The following is a 24,956-nucleotide window of genomic DNA, read 5'->3' on the forward strand; positions in this document are numbered from 1 at the left end:
CATTGTTTGGATGACGTAACTGTAACGGAAGACGTTATAGGACATTGTTTGGATGACGTAACTGTAACGGAAGACGTTATAGGACATTGTTTGGACTGTTGTGACGTAACTGAGTCAAGTGGCAGCTCTGTCCCTCAGGGCCCAGGTCAGGCTGCATAGCTCAGTTTCTCTGTTCATCACATGGGCACAGTCAAACGTGGGAGGGTTTGGAGAGTCTGATGGGCTTTGATTAGCTTGTCACTAAGCATGTGGGCAATGCTTGTGGTGGTGGTGATTGTGGGGTGTAAGAAATTCTGCCATATTCCAGTACTAAAAATAAGTGACACTTTCATTGCTCAGAAAATAACTCCGTTTCCTTTGGCCAGTGTCTGAGTTTTTGCTTTAGTTGCTGGCATTTAACCCATAGTCTCACATGTGTAGGCATCCCCAGTACATTCTGTGTAAGTCAGAGGACTTCCCTGACACCATATGGGCCCTGCCAGGCTTAGCAGCAAGCCCCTTCCTAGCTCAGCCATCTCACAAGGTCCAGATTGTTTTGTTTTTAATGCAACAAATTTTTCCTGTCCTGACTTGCGGTTTTCATTTTGTATGTATAGTGTCTTGCCTGCATGTGTGTCTGTGACCCTCCCACAGCTGTGCTTGGTGGGCACAGCTGCCAGGAGAGAGGGTGTGGTCCTCTGGAATGACAGTGGTTGTGAGCCACCACAAGGGTGCTGGGAATCAAACCTGGGTCCTCTGAGCCATCTCCCAACCCCATACCCTTGGTTCTCAGTTATTTGAAATGTGTCTAAAATGCATGTTATTTAAGAAAGCTTTTGCAACTTTTTTCTTTCTTCTTTTCTTGGGGGGGGGGCTTTTCCCCTGCTACCCCCACCGGACAGCTTTTTTGTATCTTAATTAAGAATAAAGTATTAAGTATTTTCTGTGATCTCTTCTAGGAGGTTGAATTTTTCAGACCAACCAGATCTGACACAGTGGATTAGAACAATATCTCAGCAGATAAAAGCATTGCAGGTGCTCAGGAAAGAGGAAAATGCCCCTGGTAAGTGCTGGAAACTGTGTGTGTGTGTGCGCGTGCGTGCGTGCGTGCCTGTCGGTGCATGCCCATGAATGAACTATGGTACGCATGCAGAGGTTAAAAGAAGCTTTGAGAAGTTGGTTCTCGCACTATGTGAGTTAGAGGGATCCAGCTCAAGCCTTCAGCCGTGGCAGCCAGTACCTGTACCCACTGAGCCATCTCATCAGCCCTGCTAACCTGTTTCCTTTTTCCTCTATGTGTCTCCAAACAAAATTACATAATGATTTTAAAACAAGAGTCTAGAGAAATGGCTCAGTGATTTAGAGCACTTGCTGCTTTGGCAAAGGACCTGAGTTCGGTTCCCAGCACCCACAATTTCACAACTGCCTGGGACTCCAGGCATCCAAGACTCTCTTCTAGCCTCTGGCACCTTCATACACATCTGCACACACACGGAGAAATAAAAAGAAATTTTTAAACGATATATGTCATAGGGGCTGGAAAGATGCCTCAGTGCTTAAGAGCACTGGTTGCTCCTTTCAAATATCTATGTTCAGTTACCAGCACCTGTGTGGTGGCTATTTGTGATTCCCATTCCAGAGATTCTAACTCAGTGTTCTGACCTTGGTGGGCACCAGAAACACATGGTGCACCAACTAGGCAAAGCACTCATGCATACAAAATAAAAATAAATCTTTAAAAAATATAGATAGAACAGGCAGAGTGGCACGTGCCTTCAATCCTAGCCCCGCAGAGGCAGAGGCAGACGGATCTCTGTGTTTAAGGTCGAGTTTATAAATAAACAATAAAATCTTTCTATATATTTAGAAATGAAACCTCTCATTTTAGAATGTGATATAAGCTAGTCAAGGTGACACACATCACAGGGTCTCAGCACTGGGGACACTAAGTGGAAGGATCCTAAAACGCCATCCTGGGCTAGACCCAGGCTCAAGAAAACAATAAGATTCATTCCACTTGTCTGTGTTGCAGTAAAGTACACTTGACCCCTCATTTGTGAGAGCACACAAGCTCATGTTTACAGTAGCACGACATCTCTCCCCGCCGCTGATGGTTTCCCTGCATGGGAGACTCAGTGTTGAGGAGATTTCCATGGCAGGACCAGCATTTCCTAGACCCTGCTCTGCACTCAGGGCCTGTGGGAGAGTGTTGTGGGCAGGAGTCTATCATTAGTTTTCAACACGCAGAATGCCATCCTCTTGGCTTTATTCTAAATAGTGGCTGAACTAGGAGGTCAACTTGAGCAACTATAGATAGTGCACTGGTCAGCCACAGAAATACTCGTTATTCTTTGCGTGGACATTTTGGCAGTTTGTAGGAATTGGATTTTTTTTTCAGGTTTTATTTGTTTGTTAGTTTATTTGCCTACATGGCTGAAATACAGAGATTGTGTTCTGCTGAATAACTATATAAAATGCCTATTCCTGCAGATACTCCCTCTTCAGAGAACATAGAAGACATGAGTGAAATACAGGTCCCAGAAGGCTTCAGACCTGACTTTCATCCTAAGTGAGTACAAGATGCTCTCCAGCTCGTTTGAAAAGTTAAGCGATGCTGGTGGGGTGTGGCCCTCGGGACTGAGGGTGGAATGTTACCAGTGCACATCCATACTGCATGAAGTTAATTATAGTAGACTAGCATCTACGTAAGAGCGTGTAGATGAGCGCTTCTCAACCTATGGGTCTGCACCCCTTGGGGTATCAAATGACTTCCACAGGAGAGAAATATCAGATATCCTGATATCAAATATTTACATTACATAACAGTAGCAAAATTGCAGTTATGAAGTAGTGACAAAATAATATTCTGACTGGGGTCCCCACAACATGAGGGACTGTATTAAAGGGTTGCAGCATTAGAAAGGACGAGAAGCACTGATGTTTACTCTGGTCAGCACCCGCTGCTCCACAGTGTAAACAGCCGCTGTGTCCCTGTCCCTCTAACGCATTATCACAACACCTAGATCCAGACTACTTAGCTTGCCCACCGGGTCTCGGGCGTCTTTCTGACTTCCACCTTTCCCGTGGACCCACCAAACTTTAGTCACCAGATTCCCAACCAGATTTCCCCACCTTGTGCCCAGGAGCCAGTCACAAAGTCCAGCGCGGGGTTCAGAACCAGGCTACTGGCCACTATGCTCGCTCTCTGAGACTGAGCAGATTCCTTGACCTGTCTCTGCCTCGTTCCCTTCTCTGTAAGGGCAGGGGATATAAGGATGTAGTGCCTGTAGGATCTGCCTGTGTGTCCTGAGTGACCGAGTGAACGGGCCTGGAAGACCTAATGTGGAGAAGGCCTCAGGCCGCTGCTTCCTGTGCCCCCAGCAATCCTGTCGCCAGGTGCCCATAACCTCCATAACCTTCCTCGTGCCTTTTCTGTGGCCCTGGGCTGGGTATTGAACTCGGGGCCTACCACCGAGCTATGTATCTCCAGCCCTGTTTTCACATTTTGAATTCAGTAATACCTTATTGTCAGATAAGATCACTCTGGGGGATGGACTCAATCAATGGTCAGCTTTTGCTTTGTGTGCCTCTTCCAAATAATACTCTATACTGTAAGGACTTTCATCCTGTATCAGTCGGTCTCCTGTAGTTGGTCCACAGCTCCTTGTCTTCCTGAGCTTGCTTCTCTGTCTGTTGTGGTTGCTCCTTGGCGGTGTGGTGGTTCTGACCCACGTCTGGAGCTTGCTTTTCCACGCTCTCGGACCTGTCAGACATCTTCTGTCCCCGAGGCCTTGCTCCAGCCTCTGTCTTCTGCACCAGTCAGGACAGGGCACAGCTGTCCTTGTGATTGTCCTTGGCTGTGTTCCTTTGTTTGTTTGTTGGTTTTTGAGACAGGCTCTGGCAGCGTAGCCCTGGCTGGCTCCATCCTCATGGTGGCATCTCTCCTTTGGGAGTGGCCGTGTATGTCTATAGGGAAAATGCCATTCTTTGCCACATAACTAGTCTGAACTCTTGGCATCTTCCCTTGTCTGGAATGTTTGAAATGTCCTTCTGCTGTCCCTTCCTTTTATGTGGCTTCTTAGTCATTGGGCAGTGCCTTTCGCTGCTGAGTTCTGTGTGGCTCTTGAGTTTGTTCCTTGGGGACTTCTGGTCTTTGATGGGGTCCTCTGTTTGCATATATTGGCCTTCTTGGACTGGTCTCTTAGTCTCAACAGCTGTTCTGGCCTGGCTCCCCTGCCCACCCGCCCGTCCCTGCTAGGAATGGAACCCAAACTGTTGCTCCCATACTCTCACTAAGCTATCTCCAAGTCCACGGTTCGTCTCCGTTCACTAACTTAAGTGAATGTTGATGACACTCTTCTGTCTGGTTTGTGGGTAGTCACTTAACAGTAAGCTGTAGACACTCAGTGCCTACAGCTGGGCAGGCCAGGGCTTTCTGAGTCTCAGAGCGAGGTCAGTAACTGCCACCAGCTTTTGACCCAGGGACCCCAGGTGTCAGCTGTAGAACAAGCTTTCCTCCAAGGTCCTGTTAAAGAAACACCAGCATCTGGCTATGGGGGGAAACATCCTGAGGATCAACCAGAAGTTTCGTGGTTCCAACAGTAATGGACCTGGCTGCCCTGCCTCAGGCCCTGAGCCTTCCCTCTGCTCATGCACAGAACATAACTCCCCTCAGTCAGGCAGTGACACACAGCCATGTCTGGAGATGTTCAATGGTTTGATTGCAGCACAGGACAGAGCAAATGAGAGATGGAGCCATTTTATCCATTTGTGCAACTTTTGAACTAAACCTGTGCGTGTTTACACAGGAACCCATACTCTGATAGCATAAAAGAAATGCTGACAACATTTGGAACAGCTACTTACAAGGTGGGCCTGAAGGTTCATCCCAATGAGGGGGACCCCCGTGTACCCATCATGTGCTGGGGGAGCTGCGCATACACCATCCAGAGCATAGGTAAGACCTCAGCATCGTGCTTCCTCAGGTCATAGGGGTGTTGATTAGAAGTGTGATTAGAAGCTGGGTGTGATGGCACACACCTTGATCCCAAGGCAGAGGCAGGCAGATCTGAGTTCCAGTCCAGCTAGGACTTCAAACTGAAACCCCTGCTATGAAAAAACAAACACAGCTGGGCAGTGGTGGTGCGTGCCATTAATCCTACCACTCGAGAGACAGGGCCAGGTAGATCTCTGTGAGTTCAAGGCCAGCCTGGTCTACAAGGTGAGTTCCAGGACAGCCAGGGCTGCACAGAGAGACCCTGTCTTGAAGAAGAGCAAAGAAGAAAGGAATAAAGGAGAGAAGAGTGATTCTTAGGAGACACAGCTTCCTTGAGAGCAGGCACTGATGTGGTATACAGACAGACATACAGTAAACGCTCATACACAGTCATTTTTTAATGATGTTTAGTGTAAGGATGTATAGAGGAGTAATAAAAGAAAACAGGAAAGAATTGTATACCAGGGAAATGCTGGTTTGTTTCACAATTTGTAGGTAAACACAGCAACAGAAAAGAAATTAGGTGATAGTTCTGGGATCTTCTAGTTGAGGGTTTTTTCTTAATTTTATGTGTATGATTGTTTGCCTGCATGCATGTCTGTACTGTGTGTGACCCCAGTGACTGCAGAGGCCAGAATTTGGCACCAGATCCCCTAGAACTAGAGTTGCAGATAGTTGTGAGCTACCAAGCGGGTACTGGGAACCAAACCCAAGTCCTCTGCAAGAACAGCAAGTACACTGGGCAGTGGTGGCACACACCTTTAATCCAACACTTGGGTGACAGGGGCAGGCAGATCTCTGAGTTCAAGGCCAGTCTGGTCTACAGAGTGCATTCTTTTTTCCTTTTATCCAAAGTGAATTCTTGTAAAAATGCCTTAAAGATGATAATACCAAGCTGGGCATAGTGGCACCTTTAATCCCAACTCTCAGAGACAGGCTGATCTGTGAGTTTGAGGACAGAGAAACACTGTAAACAAAAAACAGTGCTACAACCTGACAAAATTGCATTCTCTTCAGAAATAATAGACCTTATTTTAAAATGTACAAAGAAAGTAACTTTGAAGAAAAGAATAAAATGTATATACATGGCATTCAGTTTACCTTCTTTACCATCTTTCACCTTTAGAAAGGATTTTGAGTGATGAAGAGAAGCCCCTGTTTGGGCCCCTGCCTTGTAGACTGGTAAGAACGCTCACTCTTCTCAGTAAGACCCATTTTCTGTAACAGTGCTCGAGAGCCTGTACTTGTGGGCCAGCCATACTTGCTCTTTGTGTGCTTGACGGTTAATTTATAGGAGGTTCTCTTTTCCCCAGTAACTAAGGACTGCTTTGTTTCAGGATGACTGTCTCAGGTCTTTGACGCGGTTTGCAGCAGCACATTGGACAGTGGCGTCACTTTCTGTGGTGCAAGGACACTTCTGTAAACTCTTCGCATGTGAGTGTGCGGTGTCTGTGACATCTCTGTTCTGGCAACTGCTCTGTGGTGCGCCTGTGCTGATGCTGGCACCTGACGTGTACTAATGTGTCTTCTTCCATCTCTAGCCTTGGTGCCTAATGACAGCTATGAAGACCTCCCGTGCATATTAGACATCGACATGTTTCATCTGCTGGTGAGTGTTTACAGTTAGCTTTGCAGCCTCCTCACCGCACTCCACAGCACTGCCTGGACTTGATGAGTCAGTAGCCAGGGAGGCCAACAGGAGGCGCTGTCACCGTGGATTTCTGCACGTCCATATCTAGTTAGGTTCTGTGGCTATCTGGGTGTCCTTCCTCTCTTGTTTGGCTTTGTGGCTGAGATCTGTAATAGAACTGTCTGCTTTTAACCTACTGAGAGGTCAGATAGTGATGGCTGCATAAGTGATGCTGACATTTATGCACAGTATGTTTGCTTGTTTTGTGCATCTTAGGAAATCAACAGATCTAGCCTGCAGTAACAATGCATAATGGCAGACCTGCCTCTCTCCTTTTTCTGTATTTTTTAAACAAGGATATAGTAGCTTTCCTTACAAAATTTACATACATATATATGTATGTGTATACACACACACACACGTATATTTTTATCACATACTTTGATCATATTCACCGTACCCTTTCCTAACACTTTCTGGGCCCCTCCTACTCTTCTTCTTTTTTTAATCTAGACACTACAGATGAGAGAAAGCATGCTATATTTGTCTTTCTGGTCGGACATGTTTCATTTAGTATGATCCCTGGTTCCATCCCTTTCCTTGTTCATAACATCACTTCATGCTTAATGGCTGAATAATACTATCTTGTGTGTTTTCTCTTTTGCTTTTTTTTTGGGGGGGGGCATGTGTACACTATAGCTCAGACGTGGAGGTCATGTTCTCTGATGTCCACGCTCTTGGATGCATACACAAAAAATAAATGTTAAGAAAATGGAGGGATTTCAGATGCATCAATCGTTACCAGTAGTAATCTGTTCCTTGGAGAGTCCACTGGATAAATGAAATGATCGTGACTAACCCGCCAGGCCCCTTCAGCTCCAGTTCATTGAGCCGGTTCTAGTTGGCTTTCAGACATTTCCCTTCCTCCCTTTTAAGTTTAAGGGGAGGGTAGCTGGGAAGGGATCCCAGAAGAGCTCAGGAGGGTGTGGCCATGAGGAGAGGCCTGTGCTGATGATCTGCTTGGTGTCTAGGTGGGCCTGGTGCTTGCGTTCCCAACTCTGCAGTGTCAGGATTTTTCAGGAAGCAGCCTCGGCACCGGAGACCTGCACATTTTTCACCTGGTTACCATGGCACACATCGTACAGATCTTACTTACCTCATGTACAGGTTTGTCAGCTTCTTGACCTTGAGTTTTCTCAGTTTAAAACAGACATGTTTGGGAGAGAGCGGTATACAAATCACAGTCCGGTTACTTGCCTTTTCTGTCTGTCTGTCGTCCTGTAAAAAGTTTTAAATCATGTTTCTTTCTCTTGTGAAAATCCCCTGTAGCATGAATGCTTTGCTCTTTTGAGTTAGTCATTAGTCTGTGAACGGCATGAATTAAACCCACTGAATGTTGTTTCAGAGTGCCAGTTTTGTTTTAACGCACACGTTTCGTTACTATCCCAGCAAGCTCATTCTTAAGCTGTGATGCCATTCAAGCATCCTGTTATCCGAACACTGCAGGACAGCTGTTACTAGAGTCCCCCTGCATGGTGGCTGCAAGACAGTATATTGGTTAATACTGTCCACAGTGTGATAGCTGGCTGAGTGGTCAGATGGAGAGCAGCCCTGTGTATTTATAAGAGCATTTCCAGTTGTATGTGAGTGTGTGGGTGTATTTGGCTGCTTGGCCCAGGTACTTATAACCCTTGAGCCACACAAAGGAATGGAGACCATTAGTATGTCTTTGTCTTTCAGAAGAGGATGGCATGGATCAAGAAAATCCCACTGGGGAAGAAGAATTAGCTGTTCTCTCTTTGCACAAAACACTTCACCGGTGTACTGGAAGGTGAGACCCCAGTCTTCCATGGGAGGTGCCGCCCATTGCCAGTGGGGGAAATTGCTGTGTTAAAAAGATCTAGGAGTGACTGCTCATATCCCTGACACAACTGAGTCTCTGAGAGACGGATAGTGATGTCTGGAGCCTCGCGCTTCCTTGGTGGTGAGCACTATAGTTGCTCAATCAGATGCCAACTAGTGGGCGATACACTCTGAAGATGCTTTCCTAAAACATAAGCTATCATAAGCAGTTTCAAAATGCAAATCAGAAGCTGGGCGGTGGTGGTGCAAACAGAGGCAGGTGGATCTCTGTGTGTTCGAGGCCAGCCTGGTCTACAAAGCTACACAGAGGAAACCCTGTTTCAAAATATTAAAAAAAAAAAAAATTAAAATGCAAATTGGATTAGCACAGTGAGATTACTAGGACACATACTGTGTGCCTTGGAATAGCAGTCGCACTTAGATCCTAATATTGCGTGTTGGGCCTGCGGGAACGTTTGTTCTGGGCTGCAGAGATGGTGCCAGCAGGAAAGCGCTCGCTGCATGAACTCCATGGGCTGGATTTGAACCCAAGCAATCATAAAATGCCCTGTGGGTGATGGAGGCAGAAGGGTCACTGGGGCTTCCTGGCCATCAGGAAAAGATCCTGCCTTGAAGGAGTACGTGGAGAGTGATGGAGAGCAGGCCCCCAACGTCCACTTCTGGCCTCTGAGTGCACACACACATTTGGATACACACATTATAAAAAAAAAAAATCTTTGAGTTATCCCATCTGAGAGCCCACTCTCATGAAGTAATGTAACATACAGAACTTACAGAGATTTACAGATACGCGCTGGTGTTTTACATACATTTATATTTATAGAAACCATGATAGTTATGCTTCATATAATTGTAGCTGTGTAAGATTAGTGTGGAAGCAACCAACATACCAGAGTAATACTTGGTGGTGTAAGACTCTGTAATAACTGCTGGGGTTTGTTTGCTGTTTGGTTTTTGTTTGTTTGTTTGTTTTGAGTTTTTGTTTTGTGTGGGTGTGTGGATTCTCTGTGTAAGAGTCCTGGCATCTGCTCTGTAGACCAGGCTGGCCTCAAACTCACAGAGACCCTGCCGCCTCTGCCTCCCGGGTGCTGGGATTAAAGGCGTGCGCCACCACACGTGGTTTGGGTTTTCATTTTATAATTTCTCTGCATAGGTGGCTGTATTTTGTAAATATTAATAACATTCTTAGAGGCCCTGTCACTATTCCTGCTTGACATCCCATAATAGTTAACCGGCGTTGACCCACCCCTCCTAGGCGTAACATCGTCAGTTCCAAATGTTGGTCTTGTTTTCATACCCGCCTTACTGCAGCGGCTTTTCTGTCTCTCCGTTCCCTCCCTCAGTGCCTTGGAAGAAGCACCCTCCGGCTGGCACCTGTGGAGAAGCATCCGGGCTGGCATCACGCCTTTCCTCAAGTGCTCAGCTTTGTTTTTTCATTACTTAAATGGAGTTCCGGCCCCACCAGACCTTCAGGGTAACTTCCTGCTTGTTTCTTTCAAATGTAGGAAATGTTCACAGGAAAAAGGTGAAAGGTGAGGCTGGCGCACTCTGATCTCAGCACCAAGAGGCAGAGGCAGGTGGCTGTGTGAGTTCAAGACCAGCATAGTCTACATAGAGAGACCCTGCCTCAAAACTAAGAATTACCAATTAATGATAATAAAAATAAAATAAGTAGAATAAGGATGAGTTAGAAAATGTAAAACGGGCCGGGCCTTGGTGGCGCACGCCTTTTATCCCAGCACTCGGGAGGCAGAGGCAGGCGGATCTCTGTGAGTTCCAGGCCAGCCAGGTCTACAGAACTAGTTCCAGGGCAGCTAGGGCTGTTACACAGAGAAAACCTGTCTCAAAACAAACCAAAAAACATTAAAGAAAATGTAAAATGGGGCTGGGGCTGGAGAGACGCCTCAGAGGTTAAGAGCATTGGCAGCGCTTCCAGAGGTCCTGAGTTCAATTCCTAGCAGTGACTCACATCATCTATAATGGGATCTGATGCCTCCCTCTGGCCTGCAGGCATGCATGGAGATAGAGCACTCACACATAATATAAATAAATCTTGAAAAATCTAAAAAAAACTCTAAGAAAAGAAAATGTAAAATGGCTTGGGACAGAGCTCAATGTGATGCTTGCCTGTACATCTGGTTAATGAGCATAGGGCATTGATCTGTGACAACACAAGCCTGTAGAATGCTGGTGTGCGTCTTTGCATACATGCTGTGCCTCTGAATCCCAGAAAGGTGCTGACTATGAGAACCTCTGTTAAATGAGCATTTACATAGCACGATAGGTCAGAAATACCTGTTTTCTGTCGGTTTATATGTTACTCACGGCATTCAATTTATCTATTACTCACAAGCTAAGTACAAGAAGCAGAGGCCAGCCTGGTCTATATTATCAGTTCCTGGACAGCCAGAGCTGCACAAAGAAACCCTGTCTCAAATACAGAAAGAAGGAAGGAAAAGAAAAGAAAGCTCTCTTTCACTCTGCCCAGGACATAACTGTGACATTTGTACCTCTTTTCTGTCCCCTTGCAGTTTCCGGGACAAGCCATTTTGAACATTTATGTAACTACCTTTCCCTACCAACCAACCTCATTCGCCTTTTTCAAGAGAACAGTGAGATCATGAACTCTCTGATTGAAAGGTAATGCTTGGACATTTCTGCACTATCTGGAATGGTTTCTGAAATGAGCCTTCACTTTCACATTTCAGTTCTTCGGTAGAAAACTACTGAACCTGGTAGAATTCAGCACTTGATTCAAGCTGTCAGTATTAGGGTGTTTGGCCACGTGGGGGGGTGCATACTTTAACCCCAGTGCTCAGGAGGCAGAGGCCTGGGCTACATAGCGAGTTCCAGACTAGCCATGGCTACACAGTGAGACCCTGCCTCAAAAACAAATAAATCCATGTTTAAGAGAAAGAATGAAGAGTTCATCTAAGGATTTTGGCTTCAGGGTAGATTACTGCCAGCCTAGTACGTAAGTTTGCATGGAGAGGAAGGGAAAGGACTGTGAAGAAATGTTCATTTCCTTAATGGAAGTGTTTGTTAGGGGCTGTTTCCACGGCTAGCTGTTGTTTTGTTTGCTGATATGGGAGGCCCTCAGGAAGTCCAGGCTGTCCTCAAATTTCAGACCCCCTGCCTTGCCTCCTGAGGACCAGGATCGCAGGTGCACACCACCACACCAGCCCTACCGAATAGGAGGCAGAGGCGAGGGCTTGCTATAAATTCAAGGCCAATCTGTTTATGTAATGAGTTCAGTCAGCCACAGGCCACATCCTAAGACCCTGTCTGCAGCAGTAAAGACAAGACAATGGCATGTGACCACAGGAATCTGAGTGGCCCTATTCAGGAGGTAGAGTAGAGGTTGGGGGGCGTTGCGGGGCAGTGTTTAATGCAGCTAGATTTCAGTTAAGGCAGATGAGACAGCTCTGGAAATGGGTGTGTGGACAAGTTGAGCTTGCTTAATGCCAGAGAACTATCAAATTGATAATGGTTAAAATGGTCAGTCTTACCTGTGTTTTATCACATGGTTTTTGTTTGTTTGTTTTTAATGTCTGTAAAGCCAGGTATGATGGCATTTGCCAGTAATCCTAGCATTCAGGAGGCCAAGGCAGAAGGATCTAAAGTTCTAGGCCAGCCTGGACTTGATAGGGAGACCCCATATCAGCAAACAAAACAACATAGCAAAACAGACAACTGTGGGAACAGAACCCATAACAAACCAGTCAGAGGCCAGCTAGGCCACATAGCGAGACCCTGTCTCAGAAAATAAAGTAATTTCCCCTCCTGTGTTTGCCTTAAAGTTGGTGCCAGAACAGTGAAGTTAAAAGCTACCTGAAAGGTGAACGAGGCGCAATAAGGTGAGCTACAGGGGCTCGGGTGTTTGGTGGGGGTGGGCGGCAAGAAGCCACAGAGGTGTGAGTACTAATGCTTCAGTGCCTTGGCCCTTGGCATCCGGGTCTTCTGCTGGAGGTAGACAAGACCATAAATACACTGTGTACTGGGTAGGGAAAGAACCCAAGCTAGCTGTGTTTGGGGGAAATTAGGTTTTGGGGGAACTGCTTTTAGAAATGGAGCTCTTCATCCTGCATCTTGTTAGCTATCTTTCTTTCTTTCTTTTCTTTTCTTTTTTTTTAGTCCTGTCTTTCATTATGGAGAATTTCAAATTACCCAGATAACAGGAAGGGTCTGATGAGGTTATGTGAGCTGGGTGTGTCTCCTGAGCCATCAACAGACCAAAGTGACAGTTGTAGTCTATAAGTTAGGAGTTCCTTGTCACTAGGACTATGGGTAAGGAGTTACTCACTGGAAGAGGGGGGTGACTTAAAAGCTCCACCCTACCGTAGGCAGCTGCTCCGGAGAGCTGGGTCACTGTACCCTCTAGACTCTGGCTCCCGGTACCCAAGACCAAAGGCTGCTTAGGACCAGGGCAGTGGTGGCTGGGTCTCAGGTGGGGCCCTCACCTCTCCTCCCTGAAGGCATAATGCTCACGGCCCGCACCAGCTGGGTTTCTTACACTGTGTGCTGGGTCACCTGACTCTCCCTGCTCCCGTGTCAGCCGGGAGGAAGTCACCCCACTACCACAGCACCCTTCTTTTCCATTGTCACATCTGCGTCTGTGCATTAGTTGAACTCCACCTGTGTAAAACATCCCTATGGATCACACAAGTGTCTCAATGCTCGAGCCTGCTGCTTCTTGAGTCCACACAACCATGGTAATCAGAAGACTGGATGAGATTGCCTATTTGCGCATGCACATGGGAAGTGAGAAGGCCTGGTCTGATGAGTCTGAACCTGTGTGTTTCAAGTTTTCACATTTGTAAATGGTTGCCTGACACCACCTGCACCCTTAGCCAGCATCGTTCCTATGGGGCACAGAGGCACTGCTGCGGTTTCTTCTTCCTTTTTCCAAGACAAGGTTTCTTTGTGTAACAACTCGGGCTGTCCTGGAACTTGATTTGTAGACCAGGCGACCTCAAACTCACAGAGGTCCACCCGCCTCTGCCTCCCGAGTCCTGGGATTGAAGGAGTGTGCCAGGGCCACCACCGGCTGCCGCGGTGCTTAACTTGAGTAATTGGCAAACCCTGAAGATACAGAAGCCGCTCCTGGCAGGTGTGGTTTCCTGAAGTGGGAGTTGTGGTGTGGGCATGCTCCTTTAAAACTGCAGTTGGTGATGGTGTGAGGAGCAGGCGCTGCCCGGAGCACCCTTGGGGAGTCCACACTGTTTGCAGGGGCTAGACAGGCGGCATACCGCATTCCTGTGCTGAGCAGACACCAGACAGGAGCCCCACCTGAGAAAGAGGCCCTCAAGTACGGCTGGGTTTGAGTCCCAACTTTTCCCGAGTTTCTTTGAGTGGCAGACAGTGTAGCTGATAGGAAGGAGAGGGATGTGCTCTTCAGGTCACCCTAGTAAAGGCGCCCTCCTACACCAGTCCCGAATTGCGTGGACCGGCTCTCATACCGTGCCACCCAGTAAAAAGCCAAGAGTGAGTGCCCTCACCTCCTCCCTTCCTGAACACCAAATGTCTGCTTAAAGGGGGCAGACAAGGTGCTGTGTGCATCAGGGAGGTGCCACCAGCTCCCTCAGTCAGCCCCAGTCCCTGCACAAACCACACAAGGCACGTTGTAGAAGGCAGGGTGGTCTGTTTACATTTTTATTTATGGGTGTGAGCGCACGTGTGCCACACCCTCGTGTGGCAGTCAGAGGACAACTTGCAGGCATTGGTACTCCCCTCCCACCATGGGGGCTCCAGGGGTGGGACAGGCTTGGCATGAGCATCCTGTGAGCTATCTTACTGGTGTTGGGTAGAGTTACTGGAACACTCTCAAGGGCGAGAGTCGGTTTAGGGCAGGCTTGATACTTTCTAATGTCTGCACTGCAGACAGCTTCCCCTGGGCGGGCTTTCCTGCCCAGAAGATTGGCAGACCCATTTGAGTGAACGTTAAGAGGAGGCAGAGTGGTGTGCCCTTTGCCAGGAAGTCTCCAGATGGAACACAGTCTTAGGCTGGTTACATGGTTCTCTGCTAATGGTTCAGGTTCAGAACATCCTGTCCTACCACAGCCAGAGTTTCACTCAGGTCTACTTCTGTAGAGTGCGGGTCCTGAGTTTAGATCCCTAGTCCTCCAAGCCCTGCTTACAGGGAGGGATTTGTGTCCAGGCCTGCTGGTGGAGAATGGCTTCCTAGCAGCTGGATAGTCAGCAAGAACATCTTAGTTGCCATCTTGGGCTTGCACCGTGGCAGGACATCAGTTGCTCAGTTCCGCCTCCTTTGGTTTTCTTTGGCTAAGCCCAGAATTAACCTGACATCTTTCTAACGTGGCTGTGAATTCACTGAGATCTTCACATTTCTAATTTCTTAGCTACCCAAGAGGCTCTAACAAGCTGATTGACCTTCCAGAGGATTACAGCAGCCTCATTAACCAAGCATCCAATTTCTCGTAAGTTCCTCTCTTGATGCCCTGCCCTCACCTTCTGCAGACAATGGGGGGGGTTTGGTGGCGGCTTTTTGTTTTGCTTGGGAAAGAGAAACCAGCAGACCTTTCCATAACATGATTAGTGTCCCTTGCCGTGTTTCAGGGTCGGCATGGGATGAGACGTGGGAAGTGGCAAGGACAGAGGGTCTCTGAATGATAAGTGCACTTTAGTAGGAGCCTTTGGGGTACTGAATGGATTTTTAAACACTTGGTACACAGGCAGCATAAAGGGTACACTTGCAGGCTGGGGAGATGGCTCGGCAGTTAAGAGCCCTGGCTTCTCTTCCAGAGCTCCTGAGTTCAATTCCCAGCACCCTCATGGTGATTCACAAACATCTGGCATGTTTGTGAACATGCAGTGTTAGAACATGCAGATAGAGCACTCCTACATGAACTAATTTTTTTAAAGAATATACTTCCATAAGAAGTAGAGCACTGGCCAGGACGATTGAAGTCCTCGGTGTTGCCCCTCTGTGCCTCCTCTTCTTGCCCTGTAGACTGTATCGTTCTGAGCGCCATGCCGAGCCTCTGCCTAGTTTACTCTGTTGATACAGGACTGACCAAAGCAAGTGGAGAGTAGAAAGGATTTATCTGGCTCCGTCATTGAGGGAAGTGGGCAGGAGCTGAATCAGAGACCACGGAAGAAAGCTGGTTACTGGCTTGCTTGGCCTGATTCTTATACAGCCCAAGCCCACATCCGTTAGCAAGCAAGAAAATGCCCCACAGGCTTGCTCACAGGCCGCTCTGATGGAGGCAGAGAGTCTCACAGGCCGCTCTGATGGAGGCAGAGTCTCACAGGCCGCTCTGATGGAGGCAGAGTCTCACAGGCCGCTCTGATGGAGGCAGAGTCTCACAGGCCGCTCTGATGGAGGCAGAGTCTCAGCTGAGAGTCTTCTCTCGCCTTCCCTGTGTGTCTGGGATGCTAACTACGTGGGCTTCTGTTTCTCAGCAGCAACCGTTGTTCCTGCTCACATTTGCACGTCAGTAGCTGCTGTCTGCAGGTTTTACACTGAGATGTGTCTGAGTGTACACACATCCTTTTCACTGCCGTGCAGTAGCACATTCTCACTTTTCACACAGGGCTCTCATTGACTGTCCTCAGCTGCTGCTCCGCTGGGCATCTCTGGCACATGGCTTTTTCTGCATCTCTGGGCATCTCTGGCACGTGCTTTTGTGCTAACACTGAAAACCTATCTCCCAGGGCGCTGTAGCCACGCCCCTTCATAGCAGTGACGTGTTATTGTGCCTTTGTCTTGGAGGTGTCCCAAGTCAGGTGGTGACAAAAGCAGAGCCCCAACTCTGTGCCTGGTGTGTGGAAGTCTCCTCTGCTCCCAGAGCTACTGCTGCCAAGCCGAGCTGGAGGGGGAGGATGTCGGAGCCTGCACAGCACACACCTACTCCTGCGGCTCCGGGGCTGGCATCTTCCTGAGGTAAGGCCCTGAGGGGCTTGTCCCCTGAGCACTGCGCTCCTGGGGCAGACACAAGAAAGTAGCACTGCGGGGACCTTTGAAGCCACTGTGTTCCCTGGAGACTGTAAAGGCCCGGCGCTCTCACATTTCCTGTGAGGCCCCTGCCAACTCTTGGTTCTTCCACAAGTGCCAGCTCCCGGTGGACAGCCCAGCTCCCAGCTGACGGCTCTGCTCCTCCTTGGCCCCCATAAGTGTGAAAGTGCCCTGTCCCTTGTCCTCCCCAAACCCAGTTAGGAACCCCCAGGGGCTGGGGAGATACAAGAGTGCCGGCTGCTCTTGCAGAAGACCCGGGTCCATTCTTAGCATCCGTGTGGTCACTAACTACTGCCTGTAACTCCAGTGCCAGGGATCTGACGCCTTCTTCTGGCCTGGGTGGGCTCACACACTTAGAGGTAAAACACAAATTAGTAAGTCTTTAAGAAACACCGTTGCTTGCACTCTCTTCTTACGCCTTTATTTAATCCCAGCACTCAGGAGGCAGAGGCAGGCGGATCTCTGTGTTTGAGACACACAGGGAGTTCCAGGACAGCCAGAGATACAAAGAAACCCTCCTCAAAAAATCAAGAGAGAGACAGAGACAGCATCAACTTTTCCTTCTGTTGTACTGTTAGATTTTCTGGACACAGTCACGGGCTACTGACAGGTGTCCTGCTCAAACAAGAAACACTTAGTAACTGTTGTGCATGATTTTCCAAACGAGTATCTTTCTCCTGATTGTAGTGAAAAGATCACTAGGATTTTATGTTTAGACGTTAGATGTCTTTCTCACGCTTTGCAGTTTTAAATTCTATTGAAATCCTGGATTCTCACTCCAACAGTCACTGTACGCATTTGCAGTATGTCGCTACCGTGTACATTACAGCCATCTTAGTTCCACTGAAGACTTGGGCAGACGGCTTGTCAATGTCAGGTGTCTTTCTGCTGTAGTTGCTCTTCCCTTCCAACCCTGGGCTTTCATTTATTTCTTTATTTTCTTACATTAAACCCTTGTTCTGCTTGAAATTGAATCACCACCTCCATTATCTGTATAAATACACAATGATGAATGCTTTCTCCACAGAGTACGGGAATGTCAGGTGCTATTTTTAGCTGGCAAAACCAAAGGATGCTTTTATTCTCCTCCCTACCTTGATGACTACGGGGAGACGGACCAGGGACTCAGGTAAGGCCCCAGCCTGGGGGTTAGGGAGGCTGACCCTGAGCCCTGAAGCCCTTCCCTTCATGATGAGCATGATGAGCCAGGAGGCTGTGCAGTCAGCCATGCTGACAGTCAGGCACCGGTTCCGCTAGAGGTGACTTTGTTACCTGTGGGCTCGTTTCCAAGGAGGGCACTGGAGAATGCCAGGAGAGGGCTCCATTGCTAAAGTGCTTGCCATGCAGCCTGAGGGCTGGGTTTGCTCTCCAGAGCCCATGTAAAAGCCAGGTGTGGAGCTGCACACTCGTGGTCCCGGTGCTGAGGAGGTGGAGTCGGGAGGGTTCCTGGGGCTTATTGGCCAGCTGGCGTCACCCAGTTGTTAAGTGCCAGAGAAAAAGTGCCTGAGGAGGAAGACACCTGAGGGTGGCCTCTGGCCTCTTCGAGAATGTGCAGACAGTGTAAGCACAACCACACATGTGATTGTCCACTCACGTGTTAACAAAAATGTAATTCTTTTTAAAATGCCTGAGGAGATGGCTCAGAGGGTAAATGCTTACCTCAAAAGCCTAGTACTTGTGTTCAGATTCCCCAGCACTCAGTGACCCCAGTGCAGAGGACAGGCAGACAGCTGAAATGGCGAGTTCTGTGTTCAGTGAGAAGACCTTGTCTAAGGCAGTGGTGGCGCACGCCTTTAATGTCAACACTCAGGAGGCAGAGGCAGGCCGAATCTTAAGTTTGAGTCCAGCCTGGTCTGAGAGAGTTCCAGGACAGCCAGAGCTACCCAGAGAAATACTGTCTTGAAAAAAACAAAAAAAAAGTAGATAATAAATTAAAACTTTAAAATTGCCATGAGGAGTATAGGATAAGTGTGAGGGAAGAAGAGCCTGCACCTCGGTCCACTGATCGCCGCGTAGCATCCCCAGCATCAGCACCTGAGGCCCAGCCCTGTGACTTTGTGGCTCTCTCCAGGAGAGACCGCTTACCTCCTGATGGTGTAAGAACAGACTGGAGCAGACATAGCTGCCCTCGAGGCAGTGGCTTGTGCTATGAGCCCCGCTCACAAAGCCCCTGCAAGCCTTGCCAGCCTTTCCTTTGGCCCAGAGAGGATGAAAGCGCTAATGTATCTGTACTTCCAGGTTGTGCCATATGCCACCTGGTGACAGTTAATCCCATAGCCCTGAAGATGAGAGCCGTAAAAGAAGGGCCCAATTCCCCAGAGGCAGCCAGCTCAGGACTGGGAGCTCAGTGAAGCCTGTGCTGTCAACAGCAGTCACACACATTTGGTTGCTTTCCTGAGGCTCCTAGGTGATGGCTGCCACCCTTACCCTGTCACTCTCCCACTCCGTCCTCTGCCTCACTTACCCTTTCTACCCATCACCCACAGAAGAAAGACTTTTAGCCTCTTAACCCGGACCTCCTGGGCCCCCAGCCCTATTCTCTGACCTCAGTGTGGCTGTGTGGCACTGAGGTGCCGTCTCTGTTGAGCACAAGTTCTCAGCAACCCTGCAGCGAGAGAAAGTGTGGCGTGTATATGTGCGTGCGCGGGCATAGACTGGACAGAAAGGGCAGACTCTGAAACTTGTTCTGAGCACCTTTCCTAGGGCAGGAGGGTTGGGATGGAGGGATGGGCAAACAGTGCATGTGGGTGACATGTGTCTCTTTGTAGACGAGGAAACCCTTTACATTTATGCCAAGAGCGGTTTCGAAAGATCCAGAAGCTATGGCAGCAGCACAGTATCACGGAGGAAATTGGACATGCGCAGGAGGCCAACCAGACCCTGGTTGGCATCGACTGGCAGCATTTATAATCACTCCTCTACCAAAAACTTGAACTTGGAGTTTTGTAACCCAGCTGGCTTTTCCAGAAAGACAACAGAAAATAAGTGCGGCTGAATCTATTTTGAAATAAATTCTTTATTTAAGCTTTTCTTCCCAGTTTTATTTTTCTAGTTTCTGGCTCCAGGGACTGATGAACATCATTTTCCGCCAGATTTTATTGCTGTGTCCCTCAGATGTTCCTGGGCTGAGATCCCTTTTGAGACCGGAGCCTCGCTCCTTTGGAAGCTACCTGCTTCGGTTGCCAGGAGCCTGAGCCATTCCACATCGCTGATTGTGTTGAACTTGTTGGCTGTATGGCAGAGGCCTAAAGGAGCTCTGGGGTCCATCAGGATGACACTTCCACCTGAGATGTGGTTCACCTCTGGGACTGAACCTCACCTCCAAAAGCAAAGCAGTTGAATTTGAAGCTGGGATTCCCTTCTCTGCATGGCCTAGAAGGCTGGGGATACTAACAGGAAAAGCTAGGGGCAGAGCTGCTGGCTTTTCATGGCCATAGATGGTTGGTTTTTCTCTATTTTTATCAAGACTTTTGGCTTACTCAAATAAAGGGCTTTTGAAATGGAAAGGACCTCCTAGCTTTGCAGACCTCCTGCTCTGAGGTCAACAGAGCCAGAGTGTGCAGCCTCAACCAGACAGCAGCAGACAAGTGAGAGGTCAGCTCAGTGTAAGACTACAAGTCTAATCCCAGCACCTGGGAGGCTGAGGCAGGAGGACCAGGAGTTCAAGGCTAGCTTCAACCATGTGAGGAGCTTGAGGTTAGCCTGGATGACTTGATACCTTGTCTTGAACCAAACAAAACTGAGGAGCACTGGCTCCTTGCCCCACCCCACATCTCCTGGATTAGATGTGGTGTTGCTGCTTGTCTGCCAGCGGGCTTAGGACATTCCTCAGACAGTGCACACAAGCTTCTATCCTTTTTAGGTTTTATTCTAAGAGGTGCCTTTCTAGAACCATAGCCACTTGGTGCCGCAGTTACAACTCTGGCACACTGCACACCTACTCTCTCATTCAACAGCCGTGCAGAGAGCTCACATGTACTCGGTGATGGCAGACTCAGCAAAGGGATGAACTCCGGTCTCCATGTGGCCACATGAACAGAAAGAGGCAGTCTGCTTTTCTAACCCATCTAACAACTTTCCACTCAGCTGCAACCCTGTCACAGTATCCCTGGAGGGTCAGAAATCTAGAGCAGAGGCTAAAAGAAAGATGCAGCTAGCAGTCTCCAGGATCATGTGAGGAGCCGCCTCCCCTCAGAGGATGGACTTCACTTAGCTCTTCTACTTGGCACAGGCTCGAGAGCTAAGGTTGTGCAACAGGAACCCAAGGTAAAATTTTTCATGCTCTCCCTTTCCCTAGCCTCCTTGACACGGTCGAAATGGGCTGTGGGTGATACAGCCTGTTTATGCTGACCTTTGACACGAGCAGTGTCTTCAGATTTTAAGTTTGGCTTCTCTTGGCTCTTCACCCTCCATTCACCATTCTTAAATTTAAAATTATGAGACCTCTCTGGGCATGAGCCTAGTGCAAGAGCACGTGCCTCCCATAAAGTTCCGAGTTCAGTCCTGGCACCGGCCAGAAGACGGGAAAAGCAATCATGAGCACAGCTTGTTTCGTCTAAGTGGGCTGTAGACATCTGCAAGCATCCCATCACTCCTGGGTCAGGCCTGACTCCGGGAGCCTGAGGGCAGCAGCCTTGCGATTGACTCCCTTTGGAGAATGTCAGTCTGCAGTGAATTCGCACAGATCTGCAGCCTCCACTGTGTGACAGTGTTAAGATGGCTTCTCATCCTGATCAACACATCTGACTTGTATTTGTTTTGCATGTTTTTTTGTTGTAGAAATGTTTATATAACACGCTTTCCATATCAGGGAAAATCATATGTTTAATAAATTGGCTATAATTTTAATATCCGTGGACAACTTGTAAAATTTGGAATGTATCATATGTAAAAAGTTTAAAGATATTCAAATAAAGGCTTTAGGTGTTCCATTATTTCAGCTGCTGCCATCTGTTTTGTTTCATACACACAGCACTCCAGCAAAGCTCCCCATGTCACCTTGCTACATAAGTGGGACATTGATATTAGCCTAAAATTTAAGAGGCTTAAACTATTAGTGTAAGTTATGGCCACTAGCCAAGCCACACTGACCTTCCTGGGAAGCATGGACCTCGTCTCAGGTGATTAGGTTTCCTGCTCGTTGTCTATGAGAGCTAGAACACTATAGCGCCGTTTCTGACCTCAGCTCAGTAGGAAGCAGGTCTGTGTTCAGGGACTCTTGCCATGTGTAAGCGCTTGCTTGGCGTGCCTGCTTGCTTATGTGTGGGTCCATATTCTATTTATTTAATTATTGGTATTTTTCGAGGCAGGGTTTCCTCTGTGGCTTTGAAACCTGTCTTGGAACTAGCTCTGTAGACCAGGCTGGCCTCGAACTCACAGAGATCTACCTGTTTCTGCCTTCTGAGTGCTGGGACCAAAAGGCGTGTACCACCACCGCCTGGCCTGCCTCTTTTTTTTTTTTTTTTTTTTTTTTTTTTTTTGTCTGTATTCTTATACTTAGTAGACACTTTACAAGAAGGAGACTTAATCAGTCCGTGTTCTCAGAATCCTCTAACCAGGACACTTCCTAACATCAGGCTCTCCATGGGGACACTCAAACATCAGGCTCTTCATGGGGACACACAGACATCAGGCTCCTACCTGGTCATCAATGCTGCCTGTGGCTGACCCTGCCCCAGGCCAGCTGTCTCTCACTGGCTACTGGGTTTCTCCTGCCTCTACCTCCAGAATGCTGGGACTAAAGGTGTGCACCACCACCGCCCAGCCTCTATCCCACTTACCACGTGGTGTGGGCCGCCACCCCTATCGAGTGGTATTTATTGTGGCCTAGTTTACAAACAGTAAGAACAACCCTTTCTACAATACGGGGTGGTTTCTTTACATTTTGACAACTGCACACAGCTGTTTAACAACCACCACAACTGAGAATTCGAACAGCCTTGTCTCCCGGAAAACATCCCTTCATGCCCCTCATCTCCCTGTCCTGAATGCTGGCTCACTCCTGTCCTGCACCCCTTCCAGAGTGATAGGTGAGTGGAGTCACATCATTGCCTCCCAGCCTGCTGCTGTGCCTATCGATCCATTTTAAAGCTGGAGAGCATAGCTCAGTTACCTAGCATGCATGAAGCACTGGGCTTCATCCCAGAACCACAGAAACTGCTGTGATGTGTAACTCCTACAGCACCAGTTCAAGGTCATCTCAGGTACACAGTGACTGAGGCCTGGAAGATATTAAATAAGCGTGTTCTAAGGAAGAGCGCATTTGAGTCACACACGCCTGTGGTTGCTAGTAGTACTCGACGCTGCAGATGTTAATGCAGTCACCGACTGAAAGACTGTTGGTGTCCTCCTGTGCTTACAGATGCTGCTATAGAGAGTTTTGTATGGACCTGGGTTCTAATTTGCTTGAGTGAATGACTGAGTCATTCCTTCCATCATGCTGTCCCCTCTGCAGCCAATCCATGTCCACTGAGGAGTGGACAGGCGTCCATCCCACCCCCTCCTGGGCTTCGTGCCTTCCACAGATTCAGCTCTGCCGCTGACACACCCGGAAACTCCACACTGAGGGTGAGAGGCCATAATTGTTCCCGCTAAGCTGTAAACCTGCTGGCCTAGCATGCCAGGTGCCCAGGGGAGAAGGGTGGGGCGCCTGCCGAGCAGGAGCTCGCTAATCTTATTAGCCCATATTGAGGTTACTTGGGGTTTATTTGTTGATGGCTTAGCCGTGAGCTTGAAGCATGCCAAAGGGAGTTATAGGTTCTTACGTGAGCTGAGACTACAAACTCCCAGGAGTGCTAGGTATTCAGCACAAGAAGCCACCAAGTGGTATTTCACTAGAGAATGTTTTGAAAGTAGAAGGCTAGGTCAAGATAGGGATGCAGGCCTTCAATGGCAACACTTGGGAGGCAGAGGCTGGCAGATCTCCGAATTCAAGGCCAGTCTGGTCTACATAACAAGTTCCAGGCCAGTCGGAGTTACGCAGTCCCTAAAACTAAAGTGAAAAGAGACTGGATTCGAGACAACCTGCTCTACATACATAGCATGTTCCAGACCAACTTTGGCTACAGGGACCCAGTCTCAAACAGAACAGGTTGGAATGGGACTCAGCGGTGAAGCCCTCAGCCAGGCACACAGGCCAGCTCTAACCCATCACACCACTGAAGAAGAAAGTCCCTGTTTTAATCTTTTCCAGTGCCTGGGGCTGGGCTGACACACTGTCAGTGAGGTTACAGCTTGAGGAGCCTGGAACCAGAGTGTTACTGGGCACTGGTGGTCACCAAAAGGAATGGGCTAGGTTTTCTAACAACTATCTGACCACCTATGACTGTTTCCAGTGCAATTACTCCTATTCTCTCCTAACCATACCTGCCCATAACCTGGTCCCAGGGAGGCTTATATTCACCTATTTAAGGAAACATTTTTATTTTTGGAAATCCCTCATGTAAAAAAAAAAAAAAAAAAGACTGGGAGGGGAGAGGGGGGCTAAGACAGGGTTTCTCTGTGTAGCCCTGGCTGTCCCGAAACTCGCTGTTTTAGACCAGGCTGGCCTCTAACTCAAGAGATCCGCCTGCCTCTGCCTTCTGGGTGCTGGGATTAAAGGCGTGTGCGGCCGCCCAGCTAAAAGCTTGCTTTTTTTAAAGTTACTATTTATGTAACTGTGGGAGGGTGCCATGTGTGGGTGTTCACAGAGGCTAGAAAAAGGCATCCGATCCCCTGGAGCTGGAGTTAAAAGTATTGTGAATACCTATGGGTACTGGGAACTGAACCTGTGTTCTCTGCAAGAACAGCCAGCACTGTCAATCACTGAGTCAGTCTCTCCAGCCCCCACCCGCTCCCCTGTGCATAAGACACAGTCTCGTGTAGCCCAGGCTAGCCTTGGAACTTACTTTGTAGCAGAACTCCTGATCCTCTGGCCTCTGCCTCCCAAATGCTAGGGCCATAGGCATGCACTGCCAGGCCTGGCCTCCGCCTTTTTAAACTGGCTGGAATTGAACTGACAGTGACTTAACAAAAGAGATTTTCACAGTTTAGCTTTTAATATCTCTTAGTACGACTGTTTACAGATGGGTCCTAAAGTAGCTTTCACATTGGTTCCCAGCCCTCCTGAGGGACAGTGGGAAACTCAGGGTCATCACCACAGGCGCCTGTCCTCTGGGCCTCAGCCTCTGGGCCATCCTTTGCTCTGAGAGACCCAGGGCAGCCCTGGGTCTTGATGGGTGTATGAGCGTCTCTGATTGGTCTTGCCCCTGAGAGGACTTAGAGCTGCACAGTGCACTCCAGCAGCAGCTGGGCCCTGTGCTGATGTGGACACCCCCAGCCTGGATGCCAGCAAAGTCATGCCTCTCTTTCCCTGAGTAAGCACTGTCTTTCCTAGTAAGCCTGCCTTTCCTAGAGGAATGGCAACTCCATACACATGCCTGTTTGGAAAGAAAGCCTGTCTCCAAGAATCTTCCTCAATACAGAAGCATTCCCACAGTGCTTTGTGGGAGGGAAAACAAGTTCCCAGAGGCCCT

At 48.4% G+C, this 24,956-nt stretch overlaps 1 protein-coding gene across 2 annotated transcripts in view; it reads left to right on the forward strand.

Annotated features, from left to right (window-relative positions):
- The window catches only part of Ubr2 (ubiquitin protein ligase E3 component n-recognin 2), a 77,861-nt gene extending 56,484 nt beyond the window's left edge, over positions 1 to 21,377 (forward strand). For both annotated transcript variants that reach the window (XM_051204537.1, XM_051204538.1), the window contains exons 33-47: positions 939 to 1,042; positions 2,470 to 2,548; positions 4,788 to 4,936; positions 6,102 to 6,157; positions 6,313 to 6,409; positions 6,517 to 6,584; positions 7,637 to 7,772; positions 8,346 to 8,436; positions 9,812 to 9,942; positions 11,000 to 11,108; positions 12,269 to 12,325; positions 14,828 to 14,905; positions 16,201 to 16,371; positions 17,471 to 17,572; positions 19,212 to 21,377. In XM_051204537.1, the coding sequence (XP_051060494.1) occupies positions 939 to 1,042; positions 2,470 to 2,548; positions 4,788 to 4,936; positions 6,102 to 6,157; positions 6,313 to 6,409; positions 6,517 to 6,584; positions 7,637 to 7,772; positions 8,346 to 8,436; positions 9,812 to 9,942; positions 11,000 to 11,108; positions 12,269 to 12,325; positions 14,828 to 14,905; positions 16,201 to 16,371; positions 17,471 to 17,572; positions 19,212 to 19,353 (1,570 nt within the window). In that variant the 3' untranslated portion in view covers positions 19,354 to 21,377. The remainder of the gene's footprint in view (positions 1 to 938; positions 1,043 to 2,469; positions 2,549 to 4,787; positions 4,937 to 6,101; positions 6,158 to 6,312; positions 6,410 to 6,516; positions 6,585 to 7,636; positions 7,773 to 8,345; positions 8,437 to 9,811; positions 9,943 to 10,999; positions 11,109 to 12,268; positions 12,326 to 14,827; positions 14,906 to 16,200; positions 16,372 to 17,470; positions 17,573 to 19,211) is intronic.
- Positions 21,378 to 24,956: the final 3,579 nt, after the last annotated feature.

The sequence above is a fragment of the Phodopus roborovskii genome, unplaced genomic scaffold (assembly GCF_943737965.1).
Source record: "Phodopus roborovskii unplaced genomic scaffold, PHOROB, whole genome shotgun sequence".
In the NCBI taxonomy this organism is placed as follows: Eukaryota; Metazoa; Chordata; class Mammalia; order Rodentia; family Cricetidae; genus Phodopus; species Phodopus roborovskii.